The sequence below is a fragment of the Pseudorca crassidens genome, chromosome 17 (assembly GCF_039906515.1).
Source record: "Pseudorca crassidens isolate mPseCra1 chromosome 17, mPseCra1.hap1, whole genome shotgun sequence".
NCBI classification, from domain to species: domain Eukaryota; kingdom Metazoa; phylum Chordata; class Mammalia; order Artiodactyla; family Delphinidae; genus Pseudorca; species Pseudorca crassidens.
Genome location: NC_090312.1, coordinates 72,836,280 through 72,852,526, shown reverse-complemented (window position 1 = coordinate 72,852,526; position 16,247 = coordinate 72,836,280). Strand labels below are relative to the sequence as shown.

The 16,247-nt window shown below is 36.0% G+C and overlaps 1 protein-coding gene across 2 annotated transcripts in view; it reads right to left on the bottom strand.

Moving 5' to 3' along the window:
- ARFGEF1 (ADP ribosylation factor guanine nucleotide exchange factor 1) overlaps window positions 1-16,247 on the bottom strand; it is a 138,599-nt gene that overhangs the window by 57,583 nt on the left and 64,769 nt on the right. For both annotated transcript variants that reach the window (XM_067712138.1, XM_067712139.1), the window contains exons 7-9: window positions 15,665-15,775; window positions 3,479-3,654; window positions 2,460-2,593 (exon numbers count right to left, since the gene is read on the bottom strand). In XM_067712138.1, the coding sequence (XP_067568239.1) occupies window positions 2,460-2,593; window positions 3,479-3,654; window positions 15,665-15,775 (421 nt within the window). The remainder of the gene's footprint in view (window positions 1-2,459; window positions 2,594-3,478; window positions 3,655-15,664; window positions 15,776-16,247) is intronic.

Below are 16,247 nucleotides of genomic sequence, written 5' to 3'. Positions count from 1 at the left end.
GATTGATCCCAGGCAACTTTTCAAATGCAGAACACATCTAAATGCTCTAGCCATTGGTTCTTTTTTTAATTTATTCCAAATTGTACTCAGTCACATTTACACCACATAGTAAACTTAACTGCTCTTGATTTCTACCTTAAAAATTTTATGGTTTTAAGTGTCAAGTGATTCAAGGACCTAAAACTCTAACAAGGAATATTTAATTTTAGGTAAATAGGAATCACAAAAAATACTGCCATCTTTGAAATAAAACTGGAACCAATAATACCATTAATACACAGTCATGTTTCCAAGATGCCTATGCCTCTGAATCTAAGAATACGTACGTGCAGCAAATGCAGTATTACAAAACAAACAAACAAACAAAAAAACCTTAGATAACTCAAGTTAGAAACAGTGGGAATAAGACTTTGAATACTAGCTATAGGAAAATATGGAGTGGGCCAGGTACTCCCCCTTCACGTTGAGGCCTTCCAAGGCTTATCCACTACTGCTACTTCCTTAGTCTACCTCACATTTATCACCCTTTTTGCTCAGTTCCAATAGAAACTAAAACCCGCAGCTTATCATTCACCAACGCATGAGTTTTCTTATAAGTATATTTTATCTTTGGATCCACAGCATCCAACAAAATGCCTCGTTAGTATGTGCTCAAAATAATTAACGGATTTATTCATGCACTCATCTAAACATTAAGTATCTACTATGAATAGGGCATTAATCAATGAAGAGATGGTCAAATGATTGTTTGATAACACAATAAAGTATACTTCTGATAGGCAAAAGAAGCTGGATATTACAGGTCTGCAGTTTTTTTGTGGGGTAGTTTCAAATTACGATTTAAGCTTAAAGAACATTTCCTGGATCATCATCTTAGCAAGGCCACAAAATATAAAGAGAAGCAAAGACAAAAAGGAAATCGTATAACTACAAAAGATCATTAATTTTGGCAAAACAATCATTCAAGATAGAAAACCATATATTCTGGAAAAAGAACAGTTTCTAGGGGTGGAAAATTTGATCTCTTTCAGAATTCCATTCCAATATTTAATGACTGGTGGTCGAGAAGGTTTTCTTTACGTTGAAACAAAATTTCCTAATATCTCTGACTTAAGCCCACTACGTAGGAGGATAATTTACATTATTCGTCACAATAATCTTTTGTAATATTAAAGGTCTGATTTGGGAAAGCTAAACATCTGAGGCTTTTAAGGTCACCAACATTTTTAAATCATGGGAAAAATGGCTTTCAGCACTAGCACCAAATTCTAAAGTTATTTTCTCCTTAAATTAGGTCTTCATCAATCCAGAATGATAGGTCAAAATTGTCATTCCCCCCCCATAATGAAACTAAGAAACTGAAAAAATTTCAAATATATTCGTATAAAATATATAGGCTATAATCAAGTTTATATTGTAATTCGAACAACCTTAATCCTGTTTCTGTAGCGTTTGTATTTTCAAAATATTTCTGACTCTCAGGGTTTGGGGCTAAAAAGATAAGAGTTTCAGGCTTCTGGGCCTAAAAGATGTTTCTCACTGAATCAGTACAATGTGACAAAACAAAACTGTAGAAAGTATAACAAATGTGGTTTCCCAAAACTTATAAAGTTTTTATTGTAACTGTCTCCAGTCTTCCTTCTCAGTTGACACTTAGAAACTGAAATGCTCTAGGGTTTTAAAAATGAATTTCCCCCTATTTCAATATCCCTTTCTCAAAGTCACTCAGGCCTCTCCAAGCTGACTTTCTCCAGAAAGTTCTCCTAAAACTGACATGCTATATAATACATGATGCTGCAACATCAGAGGAGCAGGGCTCTTTAATAAATCCCAAACTCAACCTCGAGCAGGAAGTACTTGCATTGGAATCATTTACACATAAAATATATGACAATTTATGACTTAAAAAATGGCACTTACCTACCGTTTAGACTAATATAATTGATGGGAAGCAGATGAGTGACTCCTATAAAGTATTTCCTGCTCCCCACAGGAGAAAGTTTTCATCTTAGGGCATTTTTTCAGACCTTAATGAATATATTATTATCTTTCATTATGACTTTTAAGATTTATTTCTCTTAGGTTTTATTACCTTTCAAGTAGTAGCTTTCAGAAGCCTAGCATGAGGCTACATGTAAAGGGCTACATTAGTACCAATGTTACTTACAATATTAAAATAATAATTCATTTAATCATTCAATACTTGATGAGCACCTACTATGCACCAGGCACAATTCTATAATGCTGTTGGTGTGCTTTTGGAAGATAGTATAAGGTATCTACTCTAGCAATTTTGAAACTCACTGTTCTTTAGTACATGTTTTAAAAAGTAAAATAACCCCCCAAAGTATTTTTGAAGGTCCTAAAAGACAAAAACAAAAGAAAACCCAAAGACTATTTTACAGTAAGGCTCAAGATTAAAAAGCTGCATCTGTCAGGCAGAACAGCTGAGGACTTACTTTGGATCTGGCGGTCCATCCGACAGTGGTTTCATTGACAGTTTACACAATGACCTGAATACTAGAAAGGCATCCTTTTGTAAAATGTGGGAAAACTTAGCACCAGGTGAAGGTCCTGAAGAATTTCCAGATTCCTACACAAGTGAACACACCATGTAAATAAAGGTATCTGCCAGTGCAAATCATTTCAGCCTTCTATATATTTTATTCGATTCAGTTATATGTGGGGTTCTACTGGAAGGAAAACTAGATGAGGAATTTGCCATATTGTTTTTCTTTATTGTGACATGCCACTCCCATCCCCAACAATAAATACCTTAAAAAATGCATTCTTTTAAAATATGCCACCAAACTCTTAAAATTTACCCATTTATGGCCTAAACTACGCTTTCCACTACCTGTCACTAGGTGTTTTATGTTTTTGTCCTATTTTATTTTTTATCTACTCTGCGCAGATAGACATAAGACAATGGAGACTGTTAAGGCAACATTTAAAAGTTATTAACTGATAAAGGTCAGCAAGGCCCGGAAAACTTACCCCTATGTATGGGGCAATGATTTACGGTAGGACTCCCTTATCTGAAAAGATAAGGAAAAAATACACAAAATACAGGGTAGGAAGGATGAGGAGGACCCTATCACTACCACAGTATGGATTTTATTGTACCCTGAGCAAAGGTAAGACGAAGTTCTCCAGATCTCCAGAAGCTCTTTCCCCTCCTAGTATACTAGAATTATCCTATAAATATGTGATAAGAATGTTCTTTTTAAATGTAATTTCAATGGGGGAGGAGGAAAGATGTGAACACATATGAGACACACCTTAGAGTTGGAAATATAGCTATCAATATTTTAAGGGAATAAACTGCTCTGGATTTATATCAATGGGAAAAAAACCACAACTTTTTATTTCCTCAAACTGAAATCAGCCAGCATTATCAACTGGATATATTCACCACAAGGTGTTGGTAGCAGCCTATCAATTTGTAAGATTAAGAGGATTTTTCCTCTATTTATACCTGAGTATCATTGGAAGAGACAGACAATCTGTCATCAGGTAAGGACGGTGTATATGCAACAGAAATTGGTGTTCCTGGAATTCCATTTGCTTGAATATTTTCAGTGTCACTACCATCCTCTATGGTTCCAATGTTGCCATCTGCACTTGCATTTATGGTAGCCCTTTCTCCCATATCTAAAACGGTAAGAAGAAAAAACATGCAAACATATTTAACTTAACTGAAGTGCACTGAAAAAGCATACACTATTTAAAATGAAACAGTGGCAGAAAAGCAATGTGAAGTAAGATGTATTGGCACCATTTAAAGGTTAGCATACTTACTAGTAAGTATGCATTTGGAATATATCCAAACATGATCCTTAAGTAGCTCTGGCAATGGAACACACTCAGCTGATGAAAGGCTAACAGAATGTGCTGAAACAGAAGCTTACTTTTAGTCTATATTAGCATTTACTAAACTGAGTCCTAATGAATGCTAATGCCTTAAGATATTAAAAGAAATTCTTCAAAAAAATCCCATTTTCAAATAAGTTTGGGAAATGATGGAAAATAGGTATCTTTATCACAGCCTTTAATTTGCTAATACGCACTGAGTTCTCCAAAGGGGATATACAATACACAGCGTTTCCAAAATTTATTTTACCATGAGATCCCAACCCCCTTTTTAGAATACCTACTAATACCTCTAATAACATATATTCTTTGGAACACAACTATGGAAATAATGGCTGTGAATATTCTTCAGTATGTCACTCTGAGTAATCTTACTTGTGATTAATATACACAGAAATAAATGACTTCTAGTAGGACAAACATAGACAATGCAAACAATACCAAGTTTCAGAACTACTCTAGGTGTAATGTATGTTACTTTAAAAAAGAAAACTTCATAGCAGCACTATTTACAGTAGCCAAGATATGGAAACAATCTAAATGTCAATAGACAGATGAATGGATAAAGAAGATGTGATTGATATACACATATAAAAACACGATGGAATACTATTCAGTCATAACAAAAAATGAAATTTGAAGCAACATGGATGGACCTAGAGATTATCATACTAAATGAAGTAAGTCAGAAAGAGAAAGAAAAATACCACATGATATCACTTGTATGTGGAATCTAAAACATGACACAAATGAACTTATCTACGAAACAGAAACAGACTCACAGACAGAGAACAAACTATGGTTGTCAAGGAGATGGGAGAATGGGGGAGGAAGGGATTGGGAGTTTGGAATTAGCAGATGTGAACTATTATACATAGAATGGATAAACAACAAGGTACTACTGTAAAGCACAGGGAACTATATTCAATATCCTGTAATAAACCATAATGGAAAAGAATATGAACTAAAGAAAGAAAAAGGAACACATACATGTCTGTGGCCATAACTCAGTAGCTATCTGGCAGGAAACTGCTCCTCTCATGCTGCCAAGTAAAAGAAATTACAGGCTAGCATGAGGGAAATACAATGTACTAGAAGGAGCACAGATTTTAGAATATGAAAGACCCCTGCTGTTTTAATCATGTCTCTACCACTTAACTGGAGAAGTTATTTCACCTTCTTCATAAGCAACAAAGATAATAATGTCTATATGGAATCACCAAAACACACACACATGCACAGTACATAAAGAACACAATTGGTTCTCAATAAGGGGTAGTAGCTATTATTAATTTTGCTGCTAACTGGTAACATGTGCCCAATTTTTTAACTGATTTGAGTAATGAAAGGAGTGTACCTGGTAATACGCTAATGTCTGACACACTAAATACTATTAAAGCTTTCTATATATATGTAAAGAATGCTTATATATATGTAAAGAACTCTCTGGAAGAAGTCACAAAAATTTAATAATGATTATCAGAAACTGATGATTGTTCCCCAAAGCACTTACTCCCAACCTTTTTCTCTGTACTCAATTACATCTCTTTCCACTGCCCCTCCTCCACCTTCCCTTAATAAACAACTTCCGCCTTCTACTTAAGCTATGCAGATAATTTAACACAGGCTTCCTTACTCTTCCTCACCCACTATAAAATTCCTTAACACCAACAATCATCTTTATCTTCCCTCTCATTTCAGGGAAAAAATATTCCTTCACATTTCTAAGATGAATCATTCATTCACCCTCAAATCTACCTCTTCTTGCCTTAGGTAGTGTCCTTCTCCCCTGGATACTTTCTTGAAACATTACATTTTCAATTTGTGCACATGACTGGATCTTCCCCAATACTCAACTAACACACTCACATCTTTTCACTATAAAGACATAACTTTCCTGCAACTCCTACCACACATCAGCTACTGTCCATTTTTCTTTTCTAAATCAAATTTCTAAAGAAATAATTAATATTCATTGATAATACTTTCCTTCTTAGGAAATTTCTGAAACGAATTGAAAACATTCTCTTATTTTATTTTCAGGCTTTGAAGCCAGACATCTTTGGGTTGGAGTCTTTACCACTTCTTACAGGTTAGCTTAATCTCAGTGCCTCAATTTCCTCATTTGTAAAAAAGAGAATCATAACAGTACCTAAACATCCCAGAGTTTGGGGAGGATTGAGTAAACACAAGTAAAGCACTTAAAATCATTGGGGATACAAAGAAAGTACTTAACAGTTAGATATTATTATTCTCTCTGTTTTTTCCCTCTAATTCTCCCTCTAATTGTCGCCTAAACATAAGTGCAGACTTCTGTTTACAAGGTGGTGAGCTGAGCCCACTAATTTACCTTCTTCTTTCACAAATCCCACTGAAACTACAAGGGAAAAAATATAAACAAGAGAAATAGCCTTTAGTAGCACTGGAAAACTAAGGAGGATATAATCAATAGACCAAAATCTTGAAGGAATTTCTAAAAATTAAGATAAGTTCATGGGAATTCCTTGGCGGTCCAGTGGTTAGGACTCGGTGCTTTCACTGCCATGGCCTGGGTTCAATCCCTGGTTGGAGAACTAAGATCCTGCAAGCCACGCAGCATGAACAACAACAACAACAACAAAAGGTTCGGATGGAGGAAGAAGGGAAAAGCCAATAATGTTCAGATGCCTGTGACTGAACACATGCAAAGGACAGAGCTACCTGAGAAGTGGCTGAATTGTACCATGTGGGTTCCAATATACTCCCAAGCCCAGACAGAATGCCAAGGGCTATGGGGTAGGAGGGAAGAGAGCTTGGGAAACCAGGCCAATGTCTACCAACAGAGCTGTCAGCAGCCACGATCATCTAGAATGTATCTGAGTGCAGCCTGTTAATTAAAGTGGAGGATTTGCTTGGTAGGTGTCTTAACCTAAGAAGTAGGGTAGGAAGGGAGAGAGCAGCGTCCCAGCTAAGGGAGAAGAGACAGTGCTGCAATAAACACTGAGCAAGCTAGTACAGCAGTGAAATCTCAGGTTCTAGGCTTCCACTCTAACCACCTGTTTCTACTTAACTAATGCTAAATAAAGCCCTAACTGAATGAAGGCAGCCTAAGATTTCCTGGCAAAGGCTGGGAGAATGGGAACAAACCAAGTTTGAAGAACGCTCCCCCCACTCCTGACCCCGAGGCTAGAATATATAAAACGTTGAAACAGCATTTATCCCAAGCTTCACATGGCTTCAGTGTGTGCTTACAACACAGCCCAAGGATCACCAGGATCCCCCTCTGCTCAAGGGAGGCATCTGCTTCTTTTAGTTAAGTTCTCAGCTGGGAAATAAGGTCTGCCTTTGGACGGCAGTCACCTGGCAGACTCTGGAGAGGAAAGCCTCATGAGAAATGGAAAAGCAGTGCACAGAATTACTGAGAAAGCTCTTTATATACTGATCAAATCTGGTCTTTCTATTCTTTAAACAGACAGAAATGTAAAGTCTACGCTCAAAAGTAAGGACAAAGGTCAGCAATCTGAGCAAATGGTTTCCCGGTGAAACATTTTACAGCTGGAACAATTTTAATTGGTACTCCCAGAGATGTGTGAAAGAATACTGCGTCAATAAATAGGAGCAGGGGCTTCCCTGGTGGCGCAGTGGGTCAGAGTCCGCCTGCCGATGCAGGGGACACAGGTTCGTGCCCCGGTCCAGGAGGATCCCACGTGCCACAGAGCGGCTGGGCCCATGAGCCATGGCCGATGGGCCTGCGCGTCCGGAGCCTGTGCTCTGCAACGGGAGAGGCCACCACAGTGAGAGGCCCATGTATCGCACAAAAAAAAAAAAAAAGCGCAAAGCGCTATGAAAAAAGGGAGCTCAAGAAAAAATAGGGGTTCTTGGAGACAAAAACAAAATTACTGAAAGAAAAAACATACACTGGGAAAAGCAGTAGAATGGACATTAATGAATAAAGTATTGGAAAGCCCCTTGTAACATTTTCTCTGAATGCAGAATCATAAGACAAAATGATGGAAATTAGGAAAGACTGTCAGAGCAATAAAGGATATGATGAAAAATACTCAACAACTGTAGTGTATGATGTGGAAGGGAAGAATGGAAAGAAAGAGGAGAATTAATAGCTAAAAACATAATAGAAAAATCACTAGAATGATGAAAAGTTATGAAAAGAATTCAACAGCTAGTCCTGATTTAAAAAACAAAAGTAAAATCACACCCAGGCACACACACAAAAAGATAAAAAGTATCTTTTAATAAACTAGAAATACAGGAAACTTACTGAACTTGATAAAGAGTATCCTCCAAAACACAAAAGCAATCATCAAACTTACGGGTGAAATACAGCAATAATGTTAAAAACAAATGAGGATTCTTGCCACCATTAACCCTACTCAACATTTTCTTGAGGTTCAAACTAATGTTATATAACAAAACTGAGAGACCAAAAATGAAGCGTAAATATTATAAAGGAAGAAACAAAGATAAAATATCATTACTCACCTAGAAAACCCAAGATAACCAAATGAAAAACATTTAGAAACAATTACTAAATAAACTTACTTTTTGAACTGAATGAACTGGTTCTAAACTTTGTGTATACATTTAATGAAATGTATAAAAAACTGATGGGGAGGGACTTGCACTATAAAGATCAACATATACAATAAAGTTAAAATATTTTAAACACTTCAACACTGGATAAGAATAAACAGCTCAATGTGACTGTACAGAAAACTCCAACAGAACCATTTTGGATAAAAGTGGGATTTCAAATTAATTTAGGAAAGGAAGTATTATTCTAGGTTATAACTAGCTATCTAATCTCATACCAAACGGAAAAATAAATTTCAGATGAATTAAAAATTTAAATTAAAAAAATGAAAACAAAAGTATTAGAAAAACATGGTATGGTAGAATATTTTTATAATCTTAGGGTGGTAAAATCCATTCTAAGCAAGACAAAAACAAAATCACAAAGAAAAAGGCTTTATTTGTTAAATTTTTTAGGTATGGTCAAATATCTGCTGAGAACAGTAACAACAGAAGCAAAGGGAAACAAAACAAAACAAAGACTGGAGAAAAAATATTTATAATACAATGAACAAGGGCTAATTTCTTAAGATGAAGAAATCTTGAATTAAGGAACAAAAACCCATCAAGAGGGAGGGGATATGGAGATATATGTATACATACAGCTGATTCACTTTGTTGTACAGCAGAAACTAACACAACACTGTAAAGCAATTATACTCCAATAAAGATGAAAAACAAAAAAAGAACAAAAACCAAAAAAACTGAATGGAAAAATGGGCAAAAGATAGGAATAGGCAATTCAGAAAAGTATAAATAGCCCATAGACACTCAGCTGCACCACATGAAATTGCCAGTATTTGACCTACAAAAATAATGACTGCTTCCTATGTTTTTACCATGCAAATAATCAAAGAAACATAAATTAAAACAATAAGATATAGTCCATCTATTAAAGTGATGTTAAACAAAGCACTGTATATAAATTTTAAATGTTCATACATCTTGGTCAAGTATTCCTTACCCTAAAGAAAAGTGCAAAATGATATCTATAATATGAATGCTCCATGAGAGCCATGCAAAGCAAAAACTAGTAAACAACCTAAATGCTAGTATTAATAGGAGGTTATTTAAATAAATTATGGACCACCAATATAATTAAGTACAATATGACATGAAAGGAAAACTATAATTTAGTATGTGACAACAGCAGATTATAAAGCAGTAAGTACAGTATGTTCCCATTTATATTCAAATATATGAATACAGACATGCATGAAAAATGTTATTAAAAAAACTTTTTAAAGAGCAAAAAACATATCAAGGTCAGAAGACTTGGGCAAATAAGGAACTGAGAGAAAATATTTGTAAAATATATCACAGAATCCTAATATAAAAGGATTCTCTGAAATTATAAGGGAAAAAGGATAAAAACCTGACAGAATGAACAAAAGACATGAATAATGACTCCCTAAAAGAGATATACAATGGCCCTCAAACACAACAAGATATTTAATTTCACTCGTGGAGAAATGCAAATTAAAACCAAAGTAAGATACAATTCTCACCTGTCAGGCTGGCAAAAATTCAAAACCTTAAACTCCACTGGGAGCTTGGAGAAAAAGGCACTCTTGTATGTTTCAAGTAAGAGTGCAAAACAATACAACACTTATGAAGAGAAATTCAGCAAAAGCTAACATACCTTCACATTCATTTACCACTTGACCTAGTAATATTACCTCTTTGAATTTGCCCAGAGGATCAATCTCCACAAATATGAATACAGATATACATGGTTATTCACTGCAGCTTTATTTGTAATAGCAAAATACTGGAAACAACCAAAGTTCCTGTCAGCAGAGGACTGGCTGAATAAACATATACCCACATAATAGAGTATTATGCACACAGCCAAAAGAAAAAAGATTAAGAGAAATCTCTATCAACTGAAATAGAGGGATTTCTAGTACATATTAGGTGAAAAAAGGGGAAGACACAGAAGATATACAGTGTTCTATCAAAAAGAAAGAGAAATAATCATAAGTATTTGCTTACTTCTCTGGGGAAACACACACACACACACACACACACACTATAAACCTGGGGTCCCCAACACTGCACCCCACAACACCCCAGGCCACACGGCACGAGGTGAGTGGTGGGTGAGCGAGCGAAGCTTCATCTGTATTTACAGCCGCTCCCCATCGCTCGCGTTACTGCCTGAGCTCTGCCTCCTGTCAGATCAGCGGCAGCGTTAGATTCTCATAGGAGCGCAAACCCTACCGTGAACTGCGCATGTGAGGGATCTAGGTTGCAAGCTCCTTATGAGAATCTAATGCCTGACGATCTGACATGGAGCTGAGGCAGTGATGCTAGCACTGGGGAGCGGCTACAAATAGATTATCATTAGCAGAGAGGTTTGACTGCACAGAGACCATAATGAATTAATTGCTTACAAACTCATATCAAAACCCTATCAGTGAGTGGCAAGTGAGAACAAGCTCAGGGCTCCCACTGATTCTGCAATATGGCGAGCTGTATAATTATTTCATTATATATTACAACGTAATAATAATAGAAATAGGACTTCCCTGGTGGCGCAGTGGTTAAGAATCCGCCTGCCAATGCAAGGGACACAGGTTCGAGCCCTGGTCCGGAAGATCCCACATGCCGCGGAGCAACTAAGCCCGTGTACCACAACTACTGAGCCCGTGTGCCACACCTACTGAAGCCTGAGCACCTAGAGCCTGTGCTCTGCAACAAGAGAAGCCACCACAATGAGAAGCCCACGCACCGCAACGAAGAGTAGCCCCGCTCGCCTCAACTAGAGAAAGCCCACGTGCAGCAACGAAGACCCAACGCAGCAATCAATCAATAAAATAATAATAATAGAAATAAAGTGAGCAATAAATGTAATGCGCTTGAATCATCCGAAACCACCGCCCTGTCCCGGTCCGTGGAAAAATTGTCTTCTATGAAACCAGTCCCAAAAAGGTTAGGGACTGCTCTTATAAACTACAAGCTTATGAAAGTCGTTACCTATAAGGCAGGTCAGCAAGGGGAGAAATGGAAGGAAGAGTTCTCTAAGTATTTTATATAATTTTTACTTTGAATCATGTAAATGTTCTTCAATTTAAAAAGTTAAATCAATAAAAATAGTTAATACAAGTAACTTCTGAACACAGTACTCTCTTCATCCTTAGTAAAATATATTCTAAGGACACATATGATTGCAAAGAAATCTGAACTTTAATTAATCAGCTTGTTCTTGGTAATGGCACACTGTTTCTGCAAATTTAGGTTTTCACTGTGGAAAAAGAAACACAAGAATGAAATGCAGGAAGATGAAGAGAAACCTTGTGGTGCTGGATGTGAATTGGAACTAATAAGATTATCTTGTGATTGTATATCTCCTGTTTCTGTCCACTGGAAAAGACTAAAAGTAATAACACCCCAGTAGCAGTGAGCATACCTAGTACCTAGGCCTTGGTCTCTAAATACAATTGCCCAGTAAAAAGAATAAGGACTCCTAAAGAACTTGTTGATTCCAGGGCTGGGACAAGGGAAAGCTGAAGGTGAACCTAGAACATCTTACTGTTCCAGAAAACAAGGAAATGCTCAAAGACAATGCAATCACATCAAAAGGACACAGGGGCTGGCTTGAAGGGATTCCCACTGGCCAGATCAGGAACAAAAAATGATGACAGTAAAGGATTGTAACACACTGAATAAAGGGAGGTGCTCTTCTCCATATAAAAATGTTGATTAATATTAGAATTATGAAATCACTATATTGCAATCCATGTAATATCTAAGGATCATCAAGGGATTTTAAAACCAGTAAGTGAATGGATCTTGATATGATCTCAAAGTATCACTCACAGATTACTTATTAATTATAAAGGGGAAAATGTTCCCTTACAATGAAGAGAGCTGGTGGTCATCTTTAACCAGGTGATCAAACATTATCACCAACAGGGGGTAACTTAATTATGCACCAATTTATATGATGTAATAAGAAATACCAACATTACCTATGCAGTATTTTTGCCAAATATGTTTACTCTAAATCAAAATTAGGAAATCATCAGATCAATTCAAACTGTGCAACATTCTGCAAGACAATATTACACTCTTAAAAATAAATGTTATGAAAGATGGAAAAAAAGGCAAGAGGACTTGTTCTCAACTAACGAGACCAAAGAGATAATCAAATGCAGCAAGTGTACCTAGAATGGGTCCTGGACTAGAAACAGAAAAAAAAGGATATAAGAAACACATTTGGGGACAACTAGGAACACTTTAAAGTGTATTTATATTAGATATTCTTAAAAGAGTGTTACTTTTCTTAGGTGTGAAAATGGAATTGTGGTTATGTATGAGAATGCCCTTATTCTTAGAAGATATATGCTGAGTTATTTTAGGGGTAAAGCGTCATGTTGTATATAGCCAACTTTCAAATGGTTCAGCAAAAACAAAACACACACACGGGTCTACTTAAAGACAAGTAAAACAAATGTAGCAAAACTGTTAATAATTAGTGATCTAGAAAAGGACCTACAGTTTTAACTGTACTGTTCCTTGAACTATTCTCTAGGTTTGAAAGTTTTCTAAGTAAAAAGCAGAAAAATGAAAGAACTTTCACTTCACACTCTGTATTCATATGTATTAGAAACTGGCAAAGGACCAGACAGTAGCCATTTTAGGCTTTGCTGGCCATATGATCTTTGTTGCCACTACTCAACTTTACTTTTGTAGTGCAAAGGCAGCCACTATAAGCAATACATAAACAAATAAGCATGGCTGTGTTCCAATAAAACTTTATTTACAAAAATAGGTAGTGGGCCAAATTTGGTTCATGGAACATTATTTTCCAACCCCTAATATACATTATAAAATTTTAAGAGAATGTGTGGAGACCTAATACTTTCTTTCTTCCCTTATTATAAGTTTATGGTTTTTTGAAAAATTCATATTCCCCAAGACCATGCTCTCTTCTTTAGCCTCTACACTTTCCCATTTGGTAATCTACTTCAAGTACTAATTTTAACAGAATGACTCCCACCTATAACACCTGCCTTGATTATCTCTTAGGCCAGAGTTCTGTATTTCCATTATATATTTCATAAACATTTCCACATGAATGGCACACCTGACGGTCAAATGCAATGTCAAAATAAAAATTAGTACCTTTTTTCCCACGCCAACATCTACTCCAATAATTCTACCAATAGTACTACCACCCACTTACCCATTTAGGCTCAAAAACTGGGAGACTGCCTGTGCAGAAAAGAGCTAACATAGCATGCCTGAGACTGCCTATCCTTAGAAAGGCCTGCTTGCAAAGTTGGCTCTTGGCTGGAACCTTGGAATTTACACTTCGGGAGGATTCTCACTCTTCCCAGAACCAATAAAAGTGGCTCACTGTGCCTCAATAGTTTGTACAAATAATGTGGTTTATGCTGGAACACCAGCTTTCCCTCTGGGAATCTGGAATTTTGGTATATGCAGATAGAGAGTGCCTATACCACAGGCTCCCCCCAAAAACTTGGGGCACTCAGTCTCTAAGGAGCTGCCCTGCTAGACAGCACTTCATAATTCAATGCTTGAGGAAATTAAGAGTTTCCCATGTAACTTCACTGGGAGAGGAATCCTGGAATTGTCCACCTGATTTCCTCCAGACTTTGCCCCATACGCCTTTTCCCTTTGATGATTTTGCCTTGTACCTTGACTCACCACATCACAGTGGTGAGTGTAACTATATGATGAGTCCTTCTAGTGAATCACCAAATCTTGAGGTAATCTTTGGGATTTTTGACACAGTTTTCATTCTCTCTTTCACCTAGATTTCAATCAGTTGCAAACTCTTCTTGATTCAACTTCCATTATCTCACTTCTCATTCACTTTTTCCTCTCTATTTCCACTGTTACTGTCCTATTTAGGTTTAGATTACTGCACTGGTCTTTCACTGGACTTCATATTTCCCTACTTAGCTTCTTAAAACATTATTCTGATTACTTCATTTCTTAGTTCTAAAATCTTCAATGGTAACTTATTCTCTCTTAGAACGAAGTTCAAAATCCTCAAGCTGGAATTTATAACCATCCATTGGTTGGCTCCAAACTACTTTTTCAAACTTATTTTCTACCATATGACACCACATACTCTACACTTCAGCTAAAGCACCACCTGCCAATTCCCAAATCATTCTCTCTAGAGTTTAGCTAACTGTTTCCCATACATCAAACACCACTCCCTATACCTGCGTGAGTATCTATACAGTCTAAGTTCAAGTGTCACCTCCTACATGAAGCCCTCCTGGATAATTTTAGCTAGAAATACCCATTCTTTTTTTTGAATTTTAATAGGATTTTAGCTATTTCTTTCTAATGACACTTATCTTACATTCCTATACTCCAGAACCCCTTTCCTCCAGAGCATGGTCTATTTCAGATAAACGTTTGTGTCTCCTTACAGTGCCATACAATTGTATGTGCTTCCTAAGTATTCGTTGAATGAAAAGATGAATGAAAAATTAAGAATGCAATCAGATGAATACTTGCTTCTAGTGTTGTACTAAAGAAGGAAATATATTCTTAGAAATGACATTATAAATGGAAATTAGGCATGGCTGAAATAGTACTATTCTCATTCAAGAGCCACACTGTACATTTAATCATATTTCTAGAAGTACATGTAGCAAGGTACTATGCTTAGTCCTGTGCAAGATACCATGAATTAAATAAGCTTCAGTGGATTGGTCTCAAATCTAATCCTATCTATAATAATACTGTTCACAAGAAGTGTGAATGAAACTCCTATCAAACTTTAAAAAATTTTTATAACACAATCCATATGATAGGATCTGCCCCTGTATCAGCTATGACTTGGGTCATGATAATAAAGGTATAAGAAATCACGATTTTTCCGAAGATACAAAATACTAAAAACCAAATCAATTTAAACATTTTCTAGTTTATAAAGTTTAACACATTTAGGAGGAAGGAAAATATACCCTTGCCCTTCTCCCAGCAAACATAAAAACAAAAAATGAAATGGTAATCAACCTTTTTTTTAATGGGGTGGGGAACAGTGGGTTTTTATAAACAGATTATAACTGAAACTGGAGAAAAAGGAAGTACTCATCTATAATCAAAGAGATTTAAATATTTTTCTACACACAATTTTTGCCTTTTCTGTTTTGCACATTATAAAATAGTCCCCACAGTCACATGAAATAACATAAGACAGAATAAACTAATTTCAAGTCAAATATGCTACCTCCAACGATGACGTTCACCATTTCTTCTACAATGCTCTGCACAATGTCTCGTGGCTTTTCCTCACAGTCATGGTTTTCGCCATCGTATAATACATCATTTTTAGATAATGCTTTAAAAAAGAAAAATTCAAGAAAACAGTATTTTAGTTTTTTGGAAACTTTTACTAAACAGTTATAATGAAAAAAATCTAAGAAATTAAGAATAAAAGAAAAAAACAGATATATGAAACTAGAAGCAATTACATGTTAAATCTTCAAAACTTTTAACCAAACCATATTTTAAAATGTTTTATCATTAAGTCAATTTCAACAATGATTCGTTTGACAAGCTATTAAATGACTATTCAACTTAAATGAGTTTTCTAGATTATTCCTTTAAGAACCAAAACTTTTAAAAGTTCTGAATGAAACATTTCTAACATGTCCCACACTGATCAAATAATATTAAACGTAATTAAAGCTTGTTTTGATTAATTAGGCTCACCAGTAATAACAAGCTCATCATTGTGCTCTAATATAATGAGGTCCTTGAAGAACCAGAGACTGGGCTATCTGAGCTCTTCCTTACTATTTTTTCCCCAA